The 17,204-nt window shown below is 40.3% G+C and overlaps 1 protein-coding gene across 8 annotated transcripts in view; it reads right to left on the reverse strand.

Annotated features, from left to right (window-relative positions):
- Window positions 1–17,204, reverse strand: part of VWF (von Willebrand factor) — a 139,919-nt gene that overhangs the window by 111,951 nt on the left and 10,764 nt on the right. For 5 of the 8 annotated variants that reach the window (XM_090148114.1, XM_031597117.2, XM_031597118.2 and 2 more), the window contains 6 exons: window positions 15,052–15,173; window positions 10,673–10,889; window positions 6,572–6,694; window positions 3,601–3,712; window positions 1,523–1,569; window positions 5–141 (listed from right to left, as the gene is read on the reverse strand). In XM_090148114.1, coding sequence (XP_090004240.1) covers window positions 5–141; window positions 1,523–1,569; window positions 3,601–3,712; window positions 6,572–6,694; window positions 10,673–10,889; window positions 15,052–15,173 — 758 coding nt within the window. Of the gene's footprint in view, window positions 1–4; window positions 142–1,522; window positions 1,570–3,600; window positions 3,713–6,571; window positions 6,695–10,672; window positions 10,890–15,051; window positions 15,174–15,662; window positions 15,904–17,204 lie in introns of all 8 variants that reach the window. The other 3 variants (XM_090148136.1, XM_031597120.2, XM_090148133.1) reach the window with 3 other exon arrangements.

The following is a 17,204-nucleotide window of genomic DNA, read 5'->3' on the forward strand; positions in this document are numbered from 1 at the left end:
TTACCTGGACAGTCTCGATGATAACAGAAAATGAGTTTTCCACACAGTCTTTGGCAAATAAGTACTGGCAAATCCCACTGAAGGTGAAGTGCTTGTTGTCGAAGCTTTTGAAATGAGATTGGCCAGTGATAGAGCACTCCCCTAGAAAATTGCATAGAGCAGTTAATGACCCCAGTGCTGGCTGTAACGCAAATCCTGCCCACTGTGTCACAGAAGGGGAACAGTAGCTGGATGGCTGCACAGAGCCCACATCCCCTGAAGGCCAGAGAGTATGGACAAGATGCTTATCTCACTGTTTATTCCTGTAAGTCATTACTAGTAGCAACAATAGCACCAACAAAAGCAGGGAAATATGGCATCAGTCACACTCAGGAAATGAAATCCTGTCCATGGAAAATGCTTCAAAGTAGCTAGCTTATAATGAAGTATAATGCTTCAAAGGCTAGCTTATAATTATATCAGAGAACAGCTTAGCTCCTGGTTCTGAAGTGAATTTGATTCTTCTGTAGCATGTCAGTGTGGCCCTGGGAAATCAGCACAGTTTCTCAAGGTTTCTGCCAGCTAGGTCATATACAAATTACACTAGTTTAAGTAAACTAGTTTATTGAACGAAAGAATTGAATTGAAATTTCTCTTGAAGTATTTTTGTTTGAAACCAACATGATACTGATGGCATTCACTTTTATGTAGCAACAAATTTCCTTCTGTACAAGTGACAGTGCTAATGCCTAAGGCGGCTACACCCTGTTGTGGAAGCTGGGATTCCCCATTGTCACTAGTGTGCTGTGCGCTGGACCACATGGCCGCTTAAACTGATGCAGGGGCTTGCAATATCTCAAACTAGAACACTTGAAAAACACTTTTACTTAGTCCAGTGTGACACATCTGCATCCAAAGACTGGGCCAGCAATCAGTATTTACAATATGTACAAGTACTAACTGAATAATACAGAAATTTGATGTTTCCACACTCCTGCTACAAAAAGAAGCTACCTAAACATTTCAGCATCTTAACATATTTCTGTAAGCTGTGGCTCTTCATTTCCAAGACAGCAGCATTTAGACACCACTACTGGGTGGTAGTATCTTGATATGCCACAGTCTCTGCAAACACATAGGAAAGAGCTTGCAAACAAATTATTTCATATGAGTATTACACAGAGATATTCCTACTGCAAACAAGGTGGGAAGAAGTTCAGGTGCTGGGTCTGTACTGGCTATTTGCTGAAGGAACAGCAGTGTTCCTCTGATGACACAGATCCTTAAAAAAAAAAAAGGAAAAGAGCAGCCTCTTTTTTTCCCCCCACCAGACAGTGGTCCTATACATACAGTACAATATCTGCTTAGTCTCACAAGGAGAACTGAAATACAATCTCATCTTCATTGCATTGGAACAAGCAGGTAAGAGCAAAGACAAAGTCACCCTTCACTTGGAAAGAAAAAAAAAGTAGGATGCAAGTGGAAAGGATGTGGATAACATTTACTCACTTGCTAAAACTTAAGAACTGTAGGACCAACATACCTGGGCATTCCCCATTACTGCAGATCCAGATGCCATGCCGACAAATGCTACAAAACAGAGTTACCAGTTATGCAGTAATTTGCAAATTAAATTTTTTTCCCCACAAATAATTGAAACACAGACTCTCATTTTATGGAAATTAGACCAGCATCCTTTCCATCTGCCATAATCTTGTTTCCTAATATAATATGTCCACTCCCTTATCGCTTCTACAATCATTTGACAGCAACAGCTGGTAATATGGACTGGAATATTTACAAAACTTAAGTAGCTTAATTTCCCCTCCCCCCCCCCATAGCCATACGTATAATAGAGTTTTCATATTCTACTGATGTAGAATGAGTTTTAAAACCAATTCTCAAGATATGTCTACTGATATGACTGAATCATGGAGAGAAAAATACTTTGACCTCTGGAAATTTTATCTACAACACTTAGTTCAGAGTGAAACTGCAAAACTGGGTCAAAGATAGCTCAGGACCCCTTTGAAATTAGAAATCTCTAGGATGATATCCCAGGGACCTTCAGGACAGCTGCCCTAGTGCTGTACCATCTCAGAAGATAATTTTTTTCCTCATGTGCTAAGGGGAATTCCATTTAGACAATTTGTCTAAATCACCTTTGCCATTTGCTTGTGTCTTCCCTTCCACTCTCCCTTATATATTGAATGTTTCACCTATTAGCCTTTAGACAAATCCAATTCTCCTCCCCAGTCACTCTCTAGTTCTTCATTCTGCCTCTTGCAGTAGGGCCCAGCACCAGCTATGCTACTCCAGGCGTAGCCTCTTGAGTTCAACACTGAGGGCAAGAAGCCCTGTCTCTTACCTGCTGGCTTGATTTATGCAAACCAAGACCTTTATCACTTTGCACACTGTTTACTTAAGCTTCCTTCACTTAGATGTTCTTGCAACTTGCATAAAAAGGGCAACTATCTGTTTTAATGTCTTTGGGTGGTGAGTTTAGTGCAGCCCCCCAGAGGAGCTACTAGTAACCAGCCACAGGCACTCAGACTGAGATTTCCATCATTCTTGGGTCTCTGAGACAACAAGCCTATCAGCCCAGAATATCCAAAAAAAAAACCAACAAAAAAGTGGGTTTCAATAGATGCTACTCTTTTTATTCCTTTAATTATTCCAGCCCTTGAAAAGCAGTTGTGGGGAGTCAATTTACTTAAGATGGTGAACACAGAGCCGATAGGACAACAGCTTTATCAATTCTGAATAACAGGAAACGTTTTCTAACAATACAACCTATTAGGCAGCATTAACCTTTCAAGAATATTATGGGTGTATGGAATACTGTGTGGCCAACCTCAAAGCTGCAGACAGGTGCAGGAAAAAAGATGGAATGCTAATGTTATTATTATGGTTCATATTCTGTGACACATGTTGCTGATAATGGAAAGCTGCACATAGACAGTCTTCCTTCTCTGTATGGTGGCCTTAACTAATTCCTTCTTTAGTTTAACTGTAAATATCTGAGCACAGTGTTATCTGAACTCCATTCACAAACATGTTTGCACTTACACATATCAGATCAGGAATACATTACTCATTTCCTTTCCTTTCTTGAGGCAGCCAGCCTTCCTCTTCAGATTTGTATTCACAAGTGAAAGAAAAATCGTGAGCTGTGCAGCTGGGTAAATCCAGCTTTTTAAGAGGTTTCAAAACACATGCCTGAGCTAGCACCTCTTTGAAAGAAATCAGGTGTAGAGGTTAAATAAATGTGGGAAGTCAAAACAAAGACACCACCACTGACATCAATTAGAGATGGGAGCCCGCCAGTCTGTCTTATCCACAGGAAACAGATAGTTCTCTACTATTTGAAGTATGACCCTCACATTGTTACACAAGCACACACATCCCTCAAAAAGCAGGGCTGTTTTGTATTTGTGAACAGCTCACTTCTAAGAAGGGGGTAGCATTTCCAATAAGAGACCAGACTCTATGCCAATGAAAATAAATACTTTGAAAAAAATCATCATCACATACAGAGAGACCCTGATCATCTAAAACAGTCACCAAAAATGTACCCAGTACTCTAGAGCAATAGTAACCATATCAGAACACTGAATTTACCATGAGTTACAGTCCTGAAAGATGGTGAAGCCAGGAGGATAACGTCTTCCAGAGTGGATGCAAGAACAGTCAGAGCTTTCAACACAATGTTCACCATCAAGGAGCTTCCCCTCTGGATGCATCAGGTAACAGCACATACACACAACACACAGGGACACAAACATAAACAGGATTAGATTTTCTAGTTCTTCATATATTTTGGCAAGACTTCAAAACATTATCATCTGTAATTAGTCATGAATTAAAAAGAACGTGGCTTGCCAAAATGCCTCGTGGAGGCAGATCTCTACTTTCCTTACAGTGTTGCCTCTCCCACAGATGTGCAAAATGGTATGTTTCTGGTGCTCCCAAAGAAGTTCTGTGTTCAGCCAATTCATGAGTTCAAAACAAATACCGGAACACACAGGAGTCAAAAATGGGGAACATGATCAAATATGACCTGAGCTAATTGTGGGAATCAGATGTTGTTTCTGCATTAGAATTGGATAATATTTTTTTATTTCATGATCTCCGTTGTCATAGTTCTTTTTGGGAGTCCTTCTACTTTACTTGGGGAAGATTGCTTATCCTCTAGACAAACCTTCCCAGGAATGCACGCTCTGTATATAGGTGTATATATGTATATTTTGTCATACACGTTGCAAGAATATCCTGCATGAGATAAAACCAGAGAACAAGGCACGGAAGTGCCTGAAGAGACAATCGGAAGGTCTGGCATCACCATCCCCCCCCCCCCCCCCCCGGTGCTCTTTGTTTAACAGAGACTTCGGAGACAATCACCATATCAATACAACAAGAAGAGCACTGAGACACCTCAGAAACAACATGATGGCTACTGACTGACACCAGATAACACACTAATCAACAAACGTAAACTGATAAGATTGGCTGGGTACCCCAGGTTCACAATGGGGAAACAGGGTATAAAGACTGTCATCTTTATGACAGCGCTCCTGCTTGCGGGACTCCCGCCATTGCAATCGCTAATAAAATCTGTTTTTATCAGAGATACCGTCCTGACAAAAATTATTTGGAAGTTTCCTACATAATCTAGGAATTTATTTAAAAAAAAAAAAAAAAAAAAAAAAGGGGGCTCTGGATGTTCTGGATTATATACATACATAGATCAAGTGCAAAGCATAAACCTGAGAGCTAACAGACCTATCTATAAGTAAAGAGTGTCCAGACAGGTTTTGTATTTGTTGCAAAAATACAAAAGAAAAAAACAAAGTAGGGAACAAAGGAACAAAGTTGAACAACAACAACAAAAACATCTATCAGAAGTAGTAAACAATAGAAGAAGCCTTTGCAGGCAGTATACTTTTAGCTGTCTTAGAACACAGGGAAGGCACTGTTCCACGAGACAGGTTCTGTAATAAACATACATTATGATGTAGAGATGCAGTTTCTCCTCCCAACTGCTGCAGAAACAAGGAAGTGAGAGGTCTAACTTCCCAACTTGAATTCAGTTTCTAAAATTCTCCACATTACGTAACTGTAATTACATATTCTATACATCTTACAAAGATAATTGGAGTCATTGGGCAGTTATAAAGACTTGTCTGGGAATACAACACAAGCTAGCAGTAGAAGAAAGGACAAGTTTATTTCCCTCAGATCCCCATGTTGATAGGTAGCTGATATTCCTCTATTTTAAGAACAGCTGCTGTAAAATATATATATATATATATATGATTGCTAGAAATTCCTTTCCCTCTTCTATGAGAGAATCCTTACAAATGCCTAGAGAGACTTTGACCCTTTTCTCTGAAGTCACCAATGACAGTGACACATATGTACTGTCAATTCCTACTCCCTGTCATATGGTTTCTTCTAGTAATTTACATATTTCTCATGCAGTACCCTTTCTGTTGAGCTTCTGTCTCTCTGCTCCTCAGTTTCTATACCCTTACACCTTTTATGTTCCAGACTGATCAGAGAAGCTACAGAAGGGAGAACAGCCAGAGACCTCCAGAGCTGGTAGATTCAGTTCCTTCAGTTTCTCCCAGCACTCCCAGGAATATAAAAAAAACATATAATACCTAGCTCCTATGCAACAAAATACAATTGTCTGCCTATTTCCTGTCAACTTCCCCATGGATGTGTCCAGGTCCTGCCATGGAGTGACAGCTTTAAACCTACAATACACAAGAGATAAGCAGCTAAATGAGAGCTCTGACTAGTAGTGTTTTAGAATGCATTAGTTTCTCCTCTGACAAGGTTTACTCATCATTACTGCCTTGTTTTGGAAATCAAATGACACACTCCATAAAACTTCAGTCATATTTTGTATCTTAGTACAGGACAGTAAATACATCTGCACATTCATATCGACTCACGTTTGAGGTCTGAAATGAAGAGGTAGCACTATTCAAAATAATAACAATGAAGAAGATAGTAAAGGGAGCCAGGACTCTAACTCTCCTCCTGCAGTTATGTTATGCACAGTAAACAGAGAAGGAAAACTAAAACAAAACAAAAGCAGTCATTGGGATGCCACCTTTAAGTTAATAAAAGCTCCTCCACAAAGGATTCAGTAGTAAGTAAAATCATTTATCTAAAACACTGACGACTTTTAGAAATGGAAAGCAAGTTCTATATGTGATGTTTTTTTAATGAAACACATTCCGTATGTTCTTTTTCCTTCCTCTAATTTCCAGAGAAAAACAGTCCAGAAGAGATCTAGATATTGCACTAGTATGCAGCTGCTCACCAAGAATGAAAGGCAATCTTAAGATGATTAAATAGCACTGATGTTCATATGACATTATAGTTAAGTCTTAAAAAATGGCCCTTTCATGAAATATTCAGGCAGTATTGGAATTGGCTTACTCTAGGGCTTGGTCCCAGATAAGAGAAGTGTTTCTGATTTCAGGAATACTTAAGAGAAGACACAGCTTTCTTTCTTCTAACAAAGTACGTAGTAGCATTGCCAAACATTTCCCTGTAAACAACCCAGTAAATAAATTACCAGGGCAGCTGCAGCCATCAACGCATTGCCCATGACACACTTCATTGATATCCAGGCTCTGGCAGGTTTTAGCACAAGGAGATATACATGTCTTATACTCCATGCCAACTGGACATCTTGGCTCTGAAATAATGAAAGAAAAATTAGAAGTGCAAATTCCTGAGCAGTTCTTAAATAAGTTTTCTTAATTACCAAAGCCTAAAACACAGAAATGCCAAGAAAGTGTTTTATATATATATATATATATATATATATATATTTCTTTCTTAGACACAGAACACTCAGTTTTCAACATCATCATACATTAGGTCATATAATAAACATTTAGAAAAGAAACAGACATCAACCTCTGTAGAGCAAAATAAGATAACACAGTGCCTTCAAATGGGATACACGTACTATAGAATAATAATAGGTAATGAAGAAGGAAAATAAGCTCACCCCTCTCCACAAGGAGTGACAGCTCAAGAGGAGTATGATCCCTACTGAGAGATGCCACCCTCTTTGTTGCTACTCTTTAAATGAGAGTGAGGAAGGATAGATCCAGGCTCCAGTCATTCGGGTACACTGCTTCCTTCTGAGCTCCCTAGGTTAGCCACACCTTCTCACTTGGTGTTCAACCACTGGATCAGCTGTGACCCAGCAATTCCACTACAGCCTTTAATAAACCAAGCATTATTAACTAAAGCCAACTACATTAAGAAAAATTAAACACAGGAAGAAGTTTCACAACAATATCTAGGAAATTTGGACAGACAAGCACTTTCCATACCTTTGAACTGCTCAGTTGCCCTATTTGTTTAGAAAACTACCCTGATGTTTTTTGTTTCCAGAAAGAACTAGGAAACATTTAAGTCTACAAAATCCCATTCTTTCTAAAGAATTCACAGCTCAGACTAACATGCATACTTGAGTGTAATACAATGAAAATCACAGCAATAACAGGAAAATAGAAGGCTGCAGCAAGTGAGGAGCTGCTTAAATGCAACAGCTGTAGGCACCAAAATAAAGGAGGAAAAAAAAAAAGCTGCTTACCATCAGAACATCTCAGGTACACACAGATCTCTGGTAAGATACCTTTGCCACCATTTCCAACTTTTAAATGAGGTCCGGGAAGGGGCATATCCTGGCTCCATCCCTTCTGGTCACTGAGGTACATTGAATGTACCTGAGCAATCCTGGCTTGGCCCTGCCTTCCTACCATGCACTCAATCATTGTTCCAAGCCCTGACTTAGCATTTCTGCTACTTTATGGTATCCCTACAGCTGATATTTTGTAGGCAAGACTGTTATGTATGCACATACTATATGAACCATTTGTTCATTCTAATGCATAGAAAACTGCATGGGCTTTGAGTGGGAAGGACAGACTAGAGTTAGCCCTATCCCAACAAATCCTCCACTGATGGAGATGGGAGGGTAATGAAGGAACAGCCTTGTCTTCTATGGCATGAGGTCTCAAGCACCCGCTTGCAGAAATGAAGCATGCACAGCACCACTGTCCTTCTGTTCATGTCATGCCTCCAATACATAAAATTATTACCATTATCTAAGACAGTGCAATAGCACAGATGAAGAGTCATAAAATAAATCTCTTGCTGTGGCAGCAGGCATGGGTAGTATTTCTGACTTGGAAAAAACTTTTGTGACGTCAAGGATAAGAAATGAGCTCTAGGAACAGAGATATTCTCTCATGGCTTTAGCAAGATTTACAGAGAGCCTTAGCTTAAGTGGGTACTCTGGCTTGCATCCTGAGCAAAGAGATTAGTTAGATCCTCTTCATATCCCAATGGTAAGGTAATAAATTACTTCAAGAATTAAGAGTTTGTGTTGTGGTGTACAATCCCTTTCATAAGCAATATCTTCCAGTCCTAATTATAATCTGAAGGCGGTATTTTCTGGTTGTTTACCAGAAAAGAAATTTCGCTTGTAGGGCTATCATTATGCTGAATAACTACAAATAGACTGAAAAAAACTGGTCTTTCTATGTAACATAAGCAGCATGGAAAAAATATATGTATCATTGAATACATATAGAATGATCTTTATTATTACTCATTTGTACATATAAATACTTAACTGGGTGTAGTCAAAATGCTAAGTCATGGCTTGAATAGTGATTGAGAACTTGATAGGAAAGCAGAGCCAGTCCAGGAGAGCATGAAGGGAAGGAGTAGAGCCAGGATCCATCCCTTCCTGGACTTTTTTAAGGTTTGGCAGTGGAGTTCAGATATCTCATCTAAAGATCTCTGCTTACTTAAGGGTCTTACAGGTCTTCTGAAGGTAAGCAGTTTCTTTCTCTTATTTCTGAGCAGATCCTCACTCACTATAGCCTGAGGCTTCACTGCTCTATTGTTTTGTGCTACACTGAGGTTCTTTGGTAGAGTTGTGTACCTATATGAATTCCAGCAGGTTGGGGCAAACATGATCTTACTTCTATAAAATCTTAGTCAATTTAAGTACTTCTTTCTTTACAAAATTTCAGTAGGTATTGCAATCAAGACCTCAGAAAACCGAGTTAATAAATGCAATATTTCAAGATCCAATCAGGATCTCTTACCTAGAGAAAAAAAATTGTCAAAACTCAATATCTTAATTCTGATGTTTTAGGTAAATCAAAGAAAAATAATTGTCTTTACTAAACAGTAGAGAGTGCTGTTCATGATGATACTGATGAGATCACACATATGAGCTGCATGTAAAATAGAACATTCTAGATCACAGAATCGTAGGGGTTGGAAGGGACCTCCAGAGATCATCGAGTCCAACCCCCCTGCCAAAGCAGGATCCCTACACCAGGTCACACAGGTAGGCGTCCAGGCGGGTCTTGAATATCTCCAGAGAAGGAGACTCCACAACCTCCCTGGGCAGCCTGTTCCAGTGCTCCGTCACCCTCACTGTAAAGAAGTTCTTGCGCACATTGGTGCGGAACTTCCTATGCTCCAGCTTCTGGCCATTTCCCCTTGTCCTGTCTCCGCACACTGCTGAAAACAGTCTGGCCTCACCACTTTGCCCCCCACACCTCAGATATTTATAGACCTGGATCAGGTCCCCTCTCAGTCTTCTCTTCTCAAGGCTAAACAGACCCAGTTCACTTAGCCTTTCTTCATAGGGGAGATGCTCCAGGCCCTTCACCATCTTTGTGGCCCTCTGCTGGACTCTTTCCAAGAGATCCCTGTCTTTTTTGTACTGAGGAGCCCAGAACTGGACACAGTACTCCAGATGAGGCCTTACCAGGGCAGAGTAGAGGGGGAGGATCACCTCCCTCGACCTGCTGGCCACGCTCTTTTTAATGCACCCCAGAATGCCATTGGCCTTTTTGGCCACAAGTGCACACTGCTGGCTCATGGCCAACCTGTCGTCCACCAGGACACCCAGGTCCCTCTCCGCAGAGCTCCTCTCCAGCAGGTCATCCCCCAACCTGTACCGGTGCATGCAATTATTCCTCCCTAGGTGCAAGACTCTACACTTGCTTTTGTTAAACCTCATCTGGTTTCTTACTGCCCAGCTCTCCAGCCTGTCCAGGTCTCGCTGAATGGCAGCACAGCCTTCAGGTGTATCAGCCAATCCTCCCAACTTCGTATCATCAGCAAACTTGCTGAGGGTGGCCACTATCCTCTCATCAAGGTCATTGATGAAGATGTTGAACAGGACTGGACCCAGCACCGACCCCTGGGGAACACCGCTGGTTACAGGTCTCCAACCAGACTCTGCACCGCCAGTGACAACCCTCTGTGCTCTGCCAGTCAGCCAGTTCTCAACCCACCTCACTGTCCACTCATCTATCCCGCACTTCCTCAGATGTTGTAGTTAGAGTGATCAGATAAATCTATAAGAAGTTTAGGATCTTCGTATGTGGTTCAAACAACCCCTTATTTAGGGAAAACTTTTAGCAAACGGGTGCATGATGGGGGGCTGGAATGGAGAGCAAGCAAAGGCACTTCAAATAAATTGAAGTGATTGGCACTTCACAGTTTAACCTGCCTGCTTTAATCAACACCCTAAAAAAGCATCAGTTGTTCTTAGCTATAACACATAAATCTTCAAGACAGGCATGATCTCCATAGGATAAGTAACTTGGGAATAATCCTGCCAACTTACTGCATGAGCTCTCTTCAGGCCACCCATCCAAAATCACTCCTTCATGAGCACAGTTCCTTGCGTAATCAAGAAACACTAAGCAGTGACAATTCATGCTGTAGGTAGAGGAACAGATGTCTTTTTCACAGAGATGAATGTATGGCTCTGGATCCACTAGATGATGGCACCGTGCAAAGGTTAAAGATGTTTTTAGCAGCTCACAGGTTTCCATGACATCCTGCATGGCAAGTGAGGAGCAAGGAGGCCAAGGAGACAAAATAATTAAATTACTGTAATCATAAGAAGAAAAAGATTTTCCGAACACTTTGTCACAACAGTTCTTAAATAATAACATCAAGGTTACTATTTAACAAGAAGATGTTGTTAAATAACATCACAGTCAATAGCTCATTATCACCACATCCATGTATACACAGAGGTACACAGCAATTAATACAAAACAGCTACAGTTATGTCAGTTGATCAATCATCAAATGCAGGAAAGCAATGACATGCTTACTATCCAGTGAAGAACCACATGGTGTTTAGAGTACCAGGAAGAGATGCATGACAAGGGGGAGAAACTTTCCAGTAGGGAAAGAAGAAAAATGAACAGATCCTCTTTCAGAAAATGGGGAACAGAGGAAGTTTCAGATTGAAAGATCAATTCTGACTAGGATCTGAGGAATTAAATTTGTTTTCTATTTCTGGTTTCATGTTTGTCACTCCTGCTGGCTTGTCTAATATAGGATAGGTTAATCTAATTCACATAAATGGCATGAAAATAACCCAAGAAGGAAAGCAATTTTTTCTGCTTTTCTAGCAAGTTAAACTGCATGCTGACAGTTAGTGCAAGGACAAGTCTGCATAGTGAGATGGGGAGAAGTGTGCTGAAACTTGTCCTTTAACTTAGCAGCAAGCTAAGTTGTAAATTAGTTGTACACAGAACACAGCCTAAAAAGAATTCACTTCATTCTGAGGGAGATTCTCAGGTAAACCTTCCCTTATGTCATAATTCAGTAAGTCTTATATCTTTACTGCAGCTTTCTGGAAGGATGAAAACGTGCTCAAGTAGGAGAATTATTTCTGAAATAACCCTGACACAGACAGTTGAAGCTTAACTTTCTACTTATTCATCATTGTTTTATATGAACTGTCGTAGCCATGCTGTATATTTCAGGTCTATTACAAAAAGGGAATAGGTTAGGTTTTTAAGTTCATTGATTTGCGGTAATGACACACTACTCCTGAATGCCTAAACAAGTACTTGAGGTGAGAGCATGTAAAAATTGCTGTGCTACGACTGTGTTTGTGACCCATCATTAATGATTTTTAAAACCTCTCTCTCCCTACAGTATTATTCACTCTTGTTCAATAACATACCCAATGATTGATCTCTAATTGATTGTCAAGAATACAAGTTATATGCTAGAAAAGAAGTTATATGCTAGAAAGTTATGTAGTCATAACTTTCTCTATTTAAAGGTTTTCTTGCTGTTCAATTTGCTTAAGATATTCAACTCCATAAAAGGAATTACAGCTGAAATTTTCCGGTCTTTGAGACATCTCAGTTACATATTGCTATGGACTAATGGACATACCTTGCTCTGCAAATTATGTATATTTCAATCCTTTCCTTAACACCTAATGATGATGCTGAACTAGCAGAGCTTCTTGTTCTTTAGTTAGGGGACAGTACAGTTTCACCCACTGCTGTAGCATTCCTGCTTACAGGACTTACTTTGCACCAAAAGAAAATTTAAATAAAAATCCACCCTGAAATTGTGCTTAGAACACAGAACAGTGAGAGTAAAACTACTATATATTATAATATGTATATAGGTGAATCTATTTACATTGCTTCCTTTACTTCTCCATCAGGTTCCTAAGAGTTTATTTAAATGGCTTGGCATTGTCCATACACTGGCAAGTCCTATTAGTCACAATCTCACTGACCTTCTTTGTTCTCTACTCCCACCACGCAGAATTGTAGGAGGTATTTCACGCATTCTTATGATTTCTGCAGCACTAGTGTCTGAAACATAGCTTGTTTTTCACTGTCACCACTACTGAAATGCACCAGTCACCCGCTCACTGTGCTAACATCTATTGTTTGGTAGAACAGGAGAACAGAAACTGTGAAGGAGATGAAACATTCCTGACCAACAGCTGGGACAATCAGCAGCTCCAGCAGACTTCTGCATGGGGAAGTACAATCAGAATGTCTACCAGTAGTCCAGCTGGGAGCTCTTGGTGCATAAGCCTTTTCTGGCCACAATGGGCACCCACCCGTGGGTGGGTGGGGGTAGCCCACCCTGGCTTTCAGCTGGAGAGCCACCTTCTCCCTAACTCACCAGTTCCTTGATCAAGTTTCATCTAGTCAGTCACCAATTCTGCAACTTGAGAGGCTCACAAAATGAAATTGAATGAGGTGTAACACAAAGTTCACCACCTCCAAGTTATTCTAAACTTAGTTATAAAACAGTACAACACTTCAGGCTCCAGATAAGGAATCTAAAGCCGTTTCCCTAAGTATGCTGGCTGAGTATCTTTGCAACATGTGAGGCAAGGAAAGAGAAAAGGGCTGAAGCAGAGGCTGCAGGGAGGGAGGCAAGGAGACAGAAGTTTTACATTCTGAGATCAGAGCAAGAAAATAAAGCAAGCTATTCAAAAGCTCAGTATTCTTTAGCAAGCACTAATTTGGCTGGATTTCTGCTAATAGCACTGTGTTCATTCTTGCGTAGTGAATAAATCTAGCCAACATTAAATACCGTGAGCTCATGAACTCACAACAAAGATAATTTCATCCAGCTAATATTCTTGTGGGCAAGCAAACTTCGCCCAAGAAAGGAACAATATTTAATGTGATCTGTTAAAAAAAACACAAAAACATCACCACATTAATTGCACTCTACTCCTCAGGTTGATTTCATTTTGTATCTTCACTTAATTAAGGGATAGGATGCACCTTCGGCAAGCTTGCTAATGATACAAAACTGGGAGAAGTGGCTAATGCAGTAAGGTTTTGCTTCCATTCAGTGAGATCTGGACAAGTTAGAGAACTGGGCAGACAGGAACCATATGAGGTTCAATGAAGACAAGTATAGGGTCCAACCCCTGGGGAGGAACCACATGCATCAGTATGAGTTAGGTGTTGACCTACTGGAAAGGAGCTCTAGGGAAGCATCCTGAAGGATGGCAGATTGACCATGAGCCAGCAGTGCGCCTCTGTGGTCAAGATGATCAATGGTATCCTGCAGTACACTAAGAAGAGCATGGCCACCAGGTCAAGGGATGTTATCCTCCCACTCTACTCTGCCCTGGTAAGACCAAATCTGGAGTACTGTGTACAGCTCTGGGCTCCCCAGTTCAAGAAAGACAGGGAACTACTGGAGGGAGCCCAGCAGAAGGCCACAAAGATTATTAGGGTTGTGGAACATTTCCATTATGAGGAAAGTGAGAGATCCGAGACTGTTCAACCTGGAAAAGACTGACCTGGCAACCATCAGCATGCATCTGCCTGTCCTGTTTATGGTTTATATAATAAAGGAATCACAGAATTAGCTGTTCTGTGTTTCTCTAACTAGTTAGACCTAGTACAGTACATGGAACTGAAGTCTTCCTCCTGGCAGGGGAAGCAGCAGGGTGGCATGAAGTGTGCACATCTACAGAGAAGATCACCTCTGTCAGAAAGCATTACTTAATCATCTCCCTGCTCTGGTGATGCACAGGGTTATCAACTCCAATGCATACACAAATGCTGTTTGCAGTGGTGGTGGCAACAGATGTTACGCAATGCTTTCCTGCTCACAGAATAATAGGAGTTGCTCACTTAACTCTAAACACATCCATTAAACACATTTTTTTCCCCAAGTAATGTTGGAGTACCTTTGGAAACAACTCATACTTCAGGCTCAAGTGAGTTGTTTATCTGTTTGGAGTTAGGGATTTTTTTTCCTCAGAGATTGGAGAGGTGGCAATATGTATTAGATTTATAAAAATAATTCAGCCAGGTAGGATGCAAACTGCATTCAGTAACAAGGAAGCATAGTTGCATCCTGTGCCAAGCCTTAAGAGTGTTGGGAGCAGCTACACCAAAAGAATGGCATGCTGCATCACTGCCACCTCCAACACATGCCAACCACTGTATCACATGCTTCCTGCCAGACTAAGCACTGATTCCCACATATTTGCCATGTGACAGCACAAACAATGCTTTGCATAGCTATTGCAGATCACTCTGTACCTCTGAAATCCCAAACAGGCATCTCCTGCATCTAGCATCCTAACCATTTGCTGATGGAGGAATACGTCAGCTGTAGGACTCAAGAAAATATAGATATTGCCCTGCCTTCAGGTAGGTAAGGTTGAAAACTCAAATGGTATCTTATGGCACAAACCTTCTCTGCATCAGATGAAGCGTTGCACATGCTGCTTGGAGCCTGCACTCTCTTGCACAACTTATTTTCACTGCGCAATGCCCAAGAGTTTGCAAAATCATAGCTGTTTCCCACAAGGCTCCCTGTGAACCAACAAGAGGAGAAACACACAGTTTTTCAAGGGGTTGAGTAACAAAGGGTCATTATTGGCTATTATAAATGCCATAGGCAGGTGAAAGCTATTTTAAAAATCTGTAGCACTGAAAGAATTTCAGTTCCAAATAGCCTGACAGTATGAGATCCAACTTCCTCTGGACCCGCGCAGTGGCAGATTTCTAAAATCCATCCCTGTACAGCAGGGCAGACCAAAGCCTGCAGAAGGCAGCTCCCAGCACTCCTCACCTCTGTATGAACATGCTGGAAGTTATTTGCTGGTCAAACATACTCTGCAGAAACCTAGGCACATCTAGACATTTTCATACTATTTTGAAGTTGTCACAAAACAATAGAGATTAGAAAGGCAAACAAAGCAAAGCTGTTCTCACAAACCAGTGGAAGTGTTCCTGATCACAGTTAACCTTCATTTTCTTGATTTCTGAAAGGAAATCTTATTTGAAAGAAATGTAACATACACCATAACTAATCTTGCTTTGGATCTTGTCCCGAATCATGCTTCTCTGCAGTATTATAAAGCAGCTCTTGGCAAAGATGTGGACCTGTTTTGTTTAGGAGCCAATCTGAAGGACTTAATGCAGTCATGTCTAAACTTCAGGCTTCACATCACATGCTGCCCAGATCAGCTCAACACTGCAGCTGGCACTCCTTCCTGTCCCATCATCATTACATCAACTTCACTCCACCAAGTGGCCAGGCCTGGTACAAGGAAATAGGGAAGGCTCAGCGCGGTGCTGACAAATGATATGGCACTAAACTTAATTTGCAAGTAAATTGTGTCTGTTTCAAAGACTACAGTTTGAGAAGACATTTACAGAAACATGCTGTCAAGTTTACTGCATATCAAAGAATGCTTCGTAAAGACAGAACAGCAGAACTGAAAGTTTGTCACCTCAAAAAATATTTAAAATTAAAACTTGAACAGACTCTTTTATAAAAGCTAGTTAATGTGATAACAAATAATTGCAAAAAAAAAACAAAAAACACAAGCTTTCCCTGATGGTGAGTTTGTTAAGCAGCGTATAGAGAGCACAACACAAAGAATGCCCTGATAAAAAAAAACTTTTTTCTAAAAATCAGCTTGTCTCTCCAGACTATAGCCAGGTAAACTATGGAATTGGAAAATCTATTAAAAAAAATTGGAGGGTAAAGCTGTTAATTTCAGATTTTGTGCTTTAGCTGTAGATGAAAATACATATACTACAGATACAGCTAATTTGCCATTTTCATGAGAGGTACTGATAACAAATAATGTCACTGTGAAAAAGGCTTATTGTTGCAATTGAAAAGACATAGCTAAATCTCTTGATTTACATGAAGCAGTAAAAAATATATTAAAGCAATCTTCTTAGAGTCACCATTTACTTTTCAGAAGGAAAGAGCCTAAACTGGGAAAAAATGCTGAAAATCTCCACAAAGTAAAATCAAGTCCTTCATGATCCTTCATGGAATTAAAAGGAAACTTTGTGCCAGAATGTGAAGATTAGAAATTGCACACAGATTTGCATTTTTGGTGGATTTGACTGCTCATTTAAATGAATTAAGCATCTACCTTCAAAGTGAAAAATGACCTGATCTGCGCCATATTGCAGACAATAGCAGTATTTGAAATGGCAAGCTGAAGTAATGTCAAATAATTTCATGCATTTTTATACTAAACACAGTCATGCAAGCGGTAAAAGAAATGCAGACATTCTTTCCATTTTGATAAAGAAAGCTGAGAATAGGTTCTGAGATTTCAGGGAAAAAAAAAGTCTTCTCTTGTATATTTGACACTCCATTTTCAGTCAACAAATGTATTACTGGTAAAATTTTATGTGAAATGTATTGAGATGCAATCAGATTTTCAATTCAAAGGAAAATTTGATCATATCTCCTCACCAGATTGTCATAAGTCCTACCACACCAGGCAAAACATCCCCTGCTTCACAGTTGCACCTTATTCAGATTGTTCACAAATGTACATTTTGCCAGAAAACAATTATTGTCAAGGATGAAGC

The sequence above is a fragment of the Phasianus colchicus genome, chromosome 1 (assembly GCF_987193195.1).
Source record: "Phasianus colchicus chromosome 1, bPhaCol1.hap1.1, whole genome shotgun sequence".
Classification (NCBI taxonomy): domain Eukaryota; kingdom Metazoa; phylum Chordata; class Aves; order Galliformes; family Phasianidae; genus Phasianus; species Phasianus colchicus.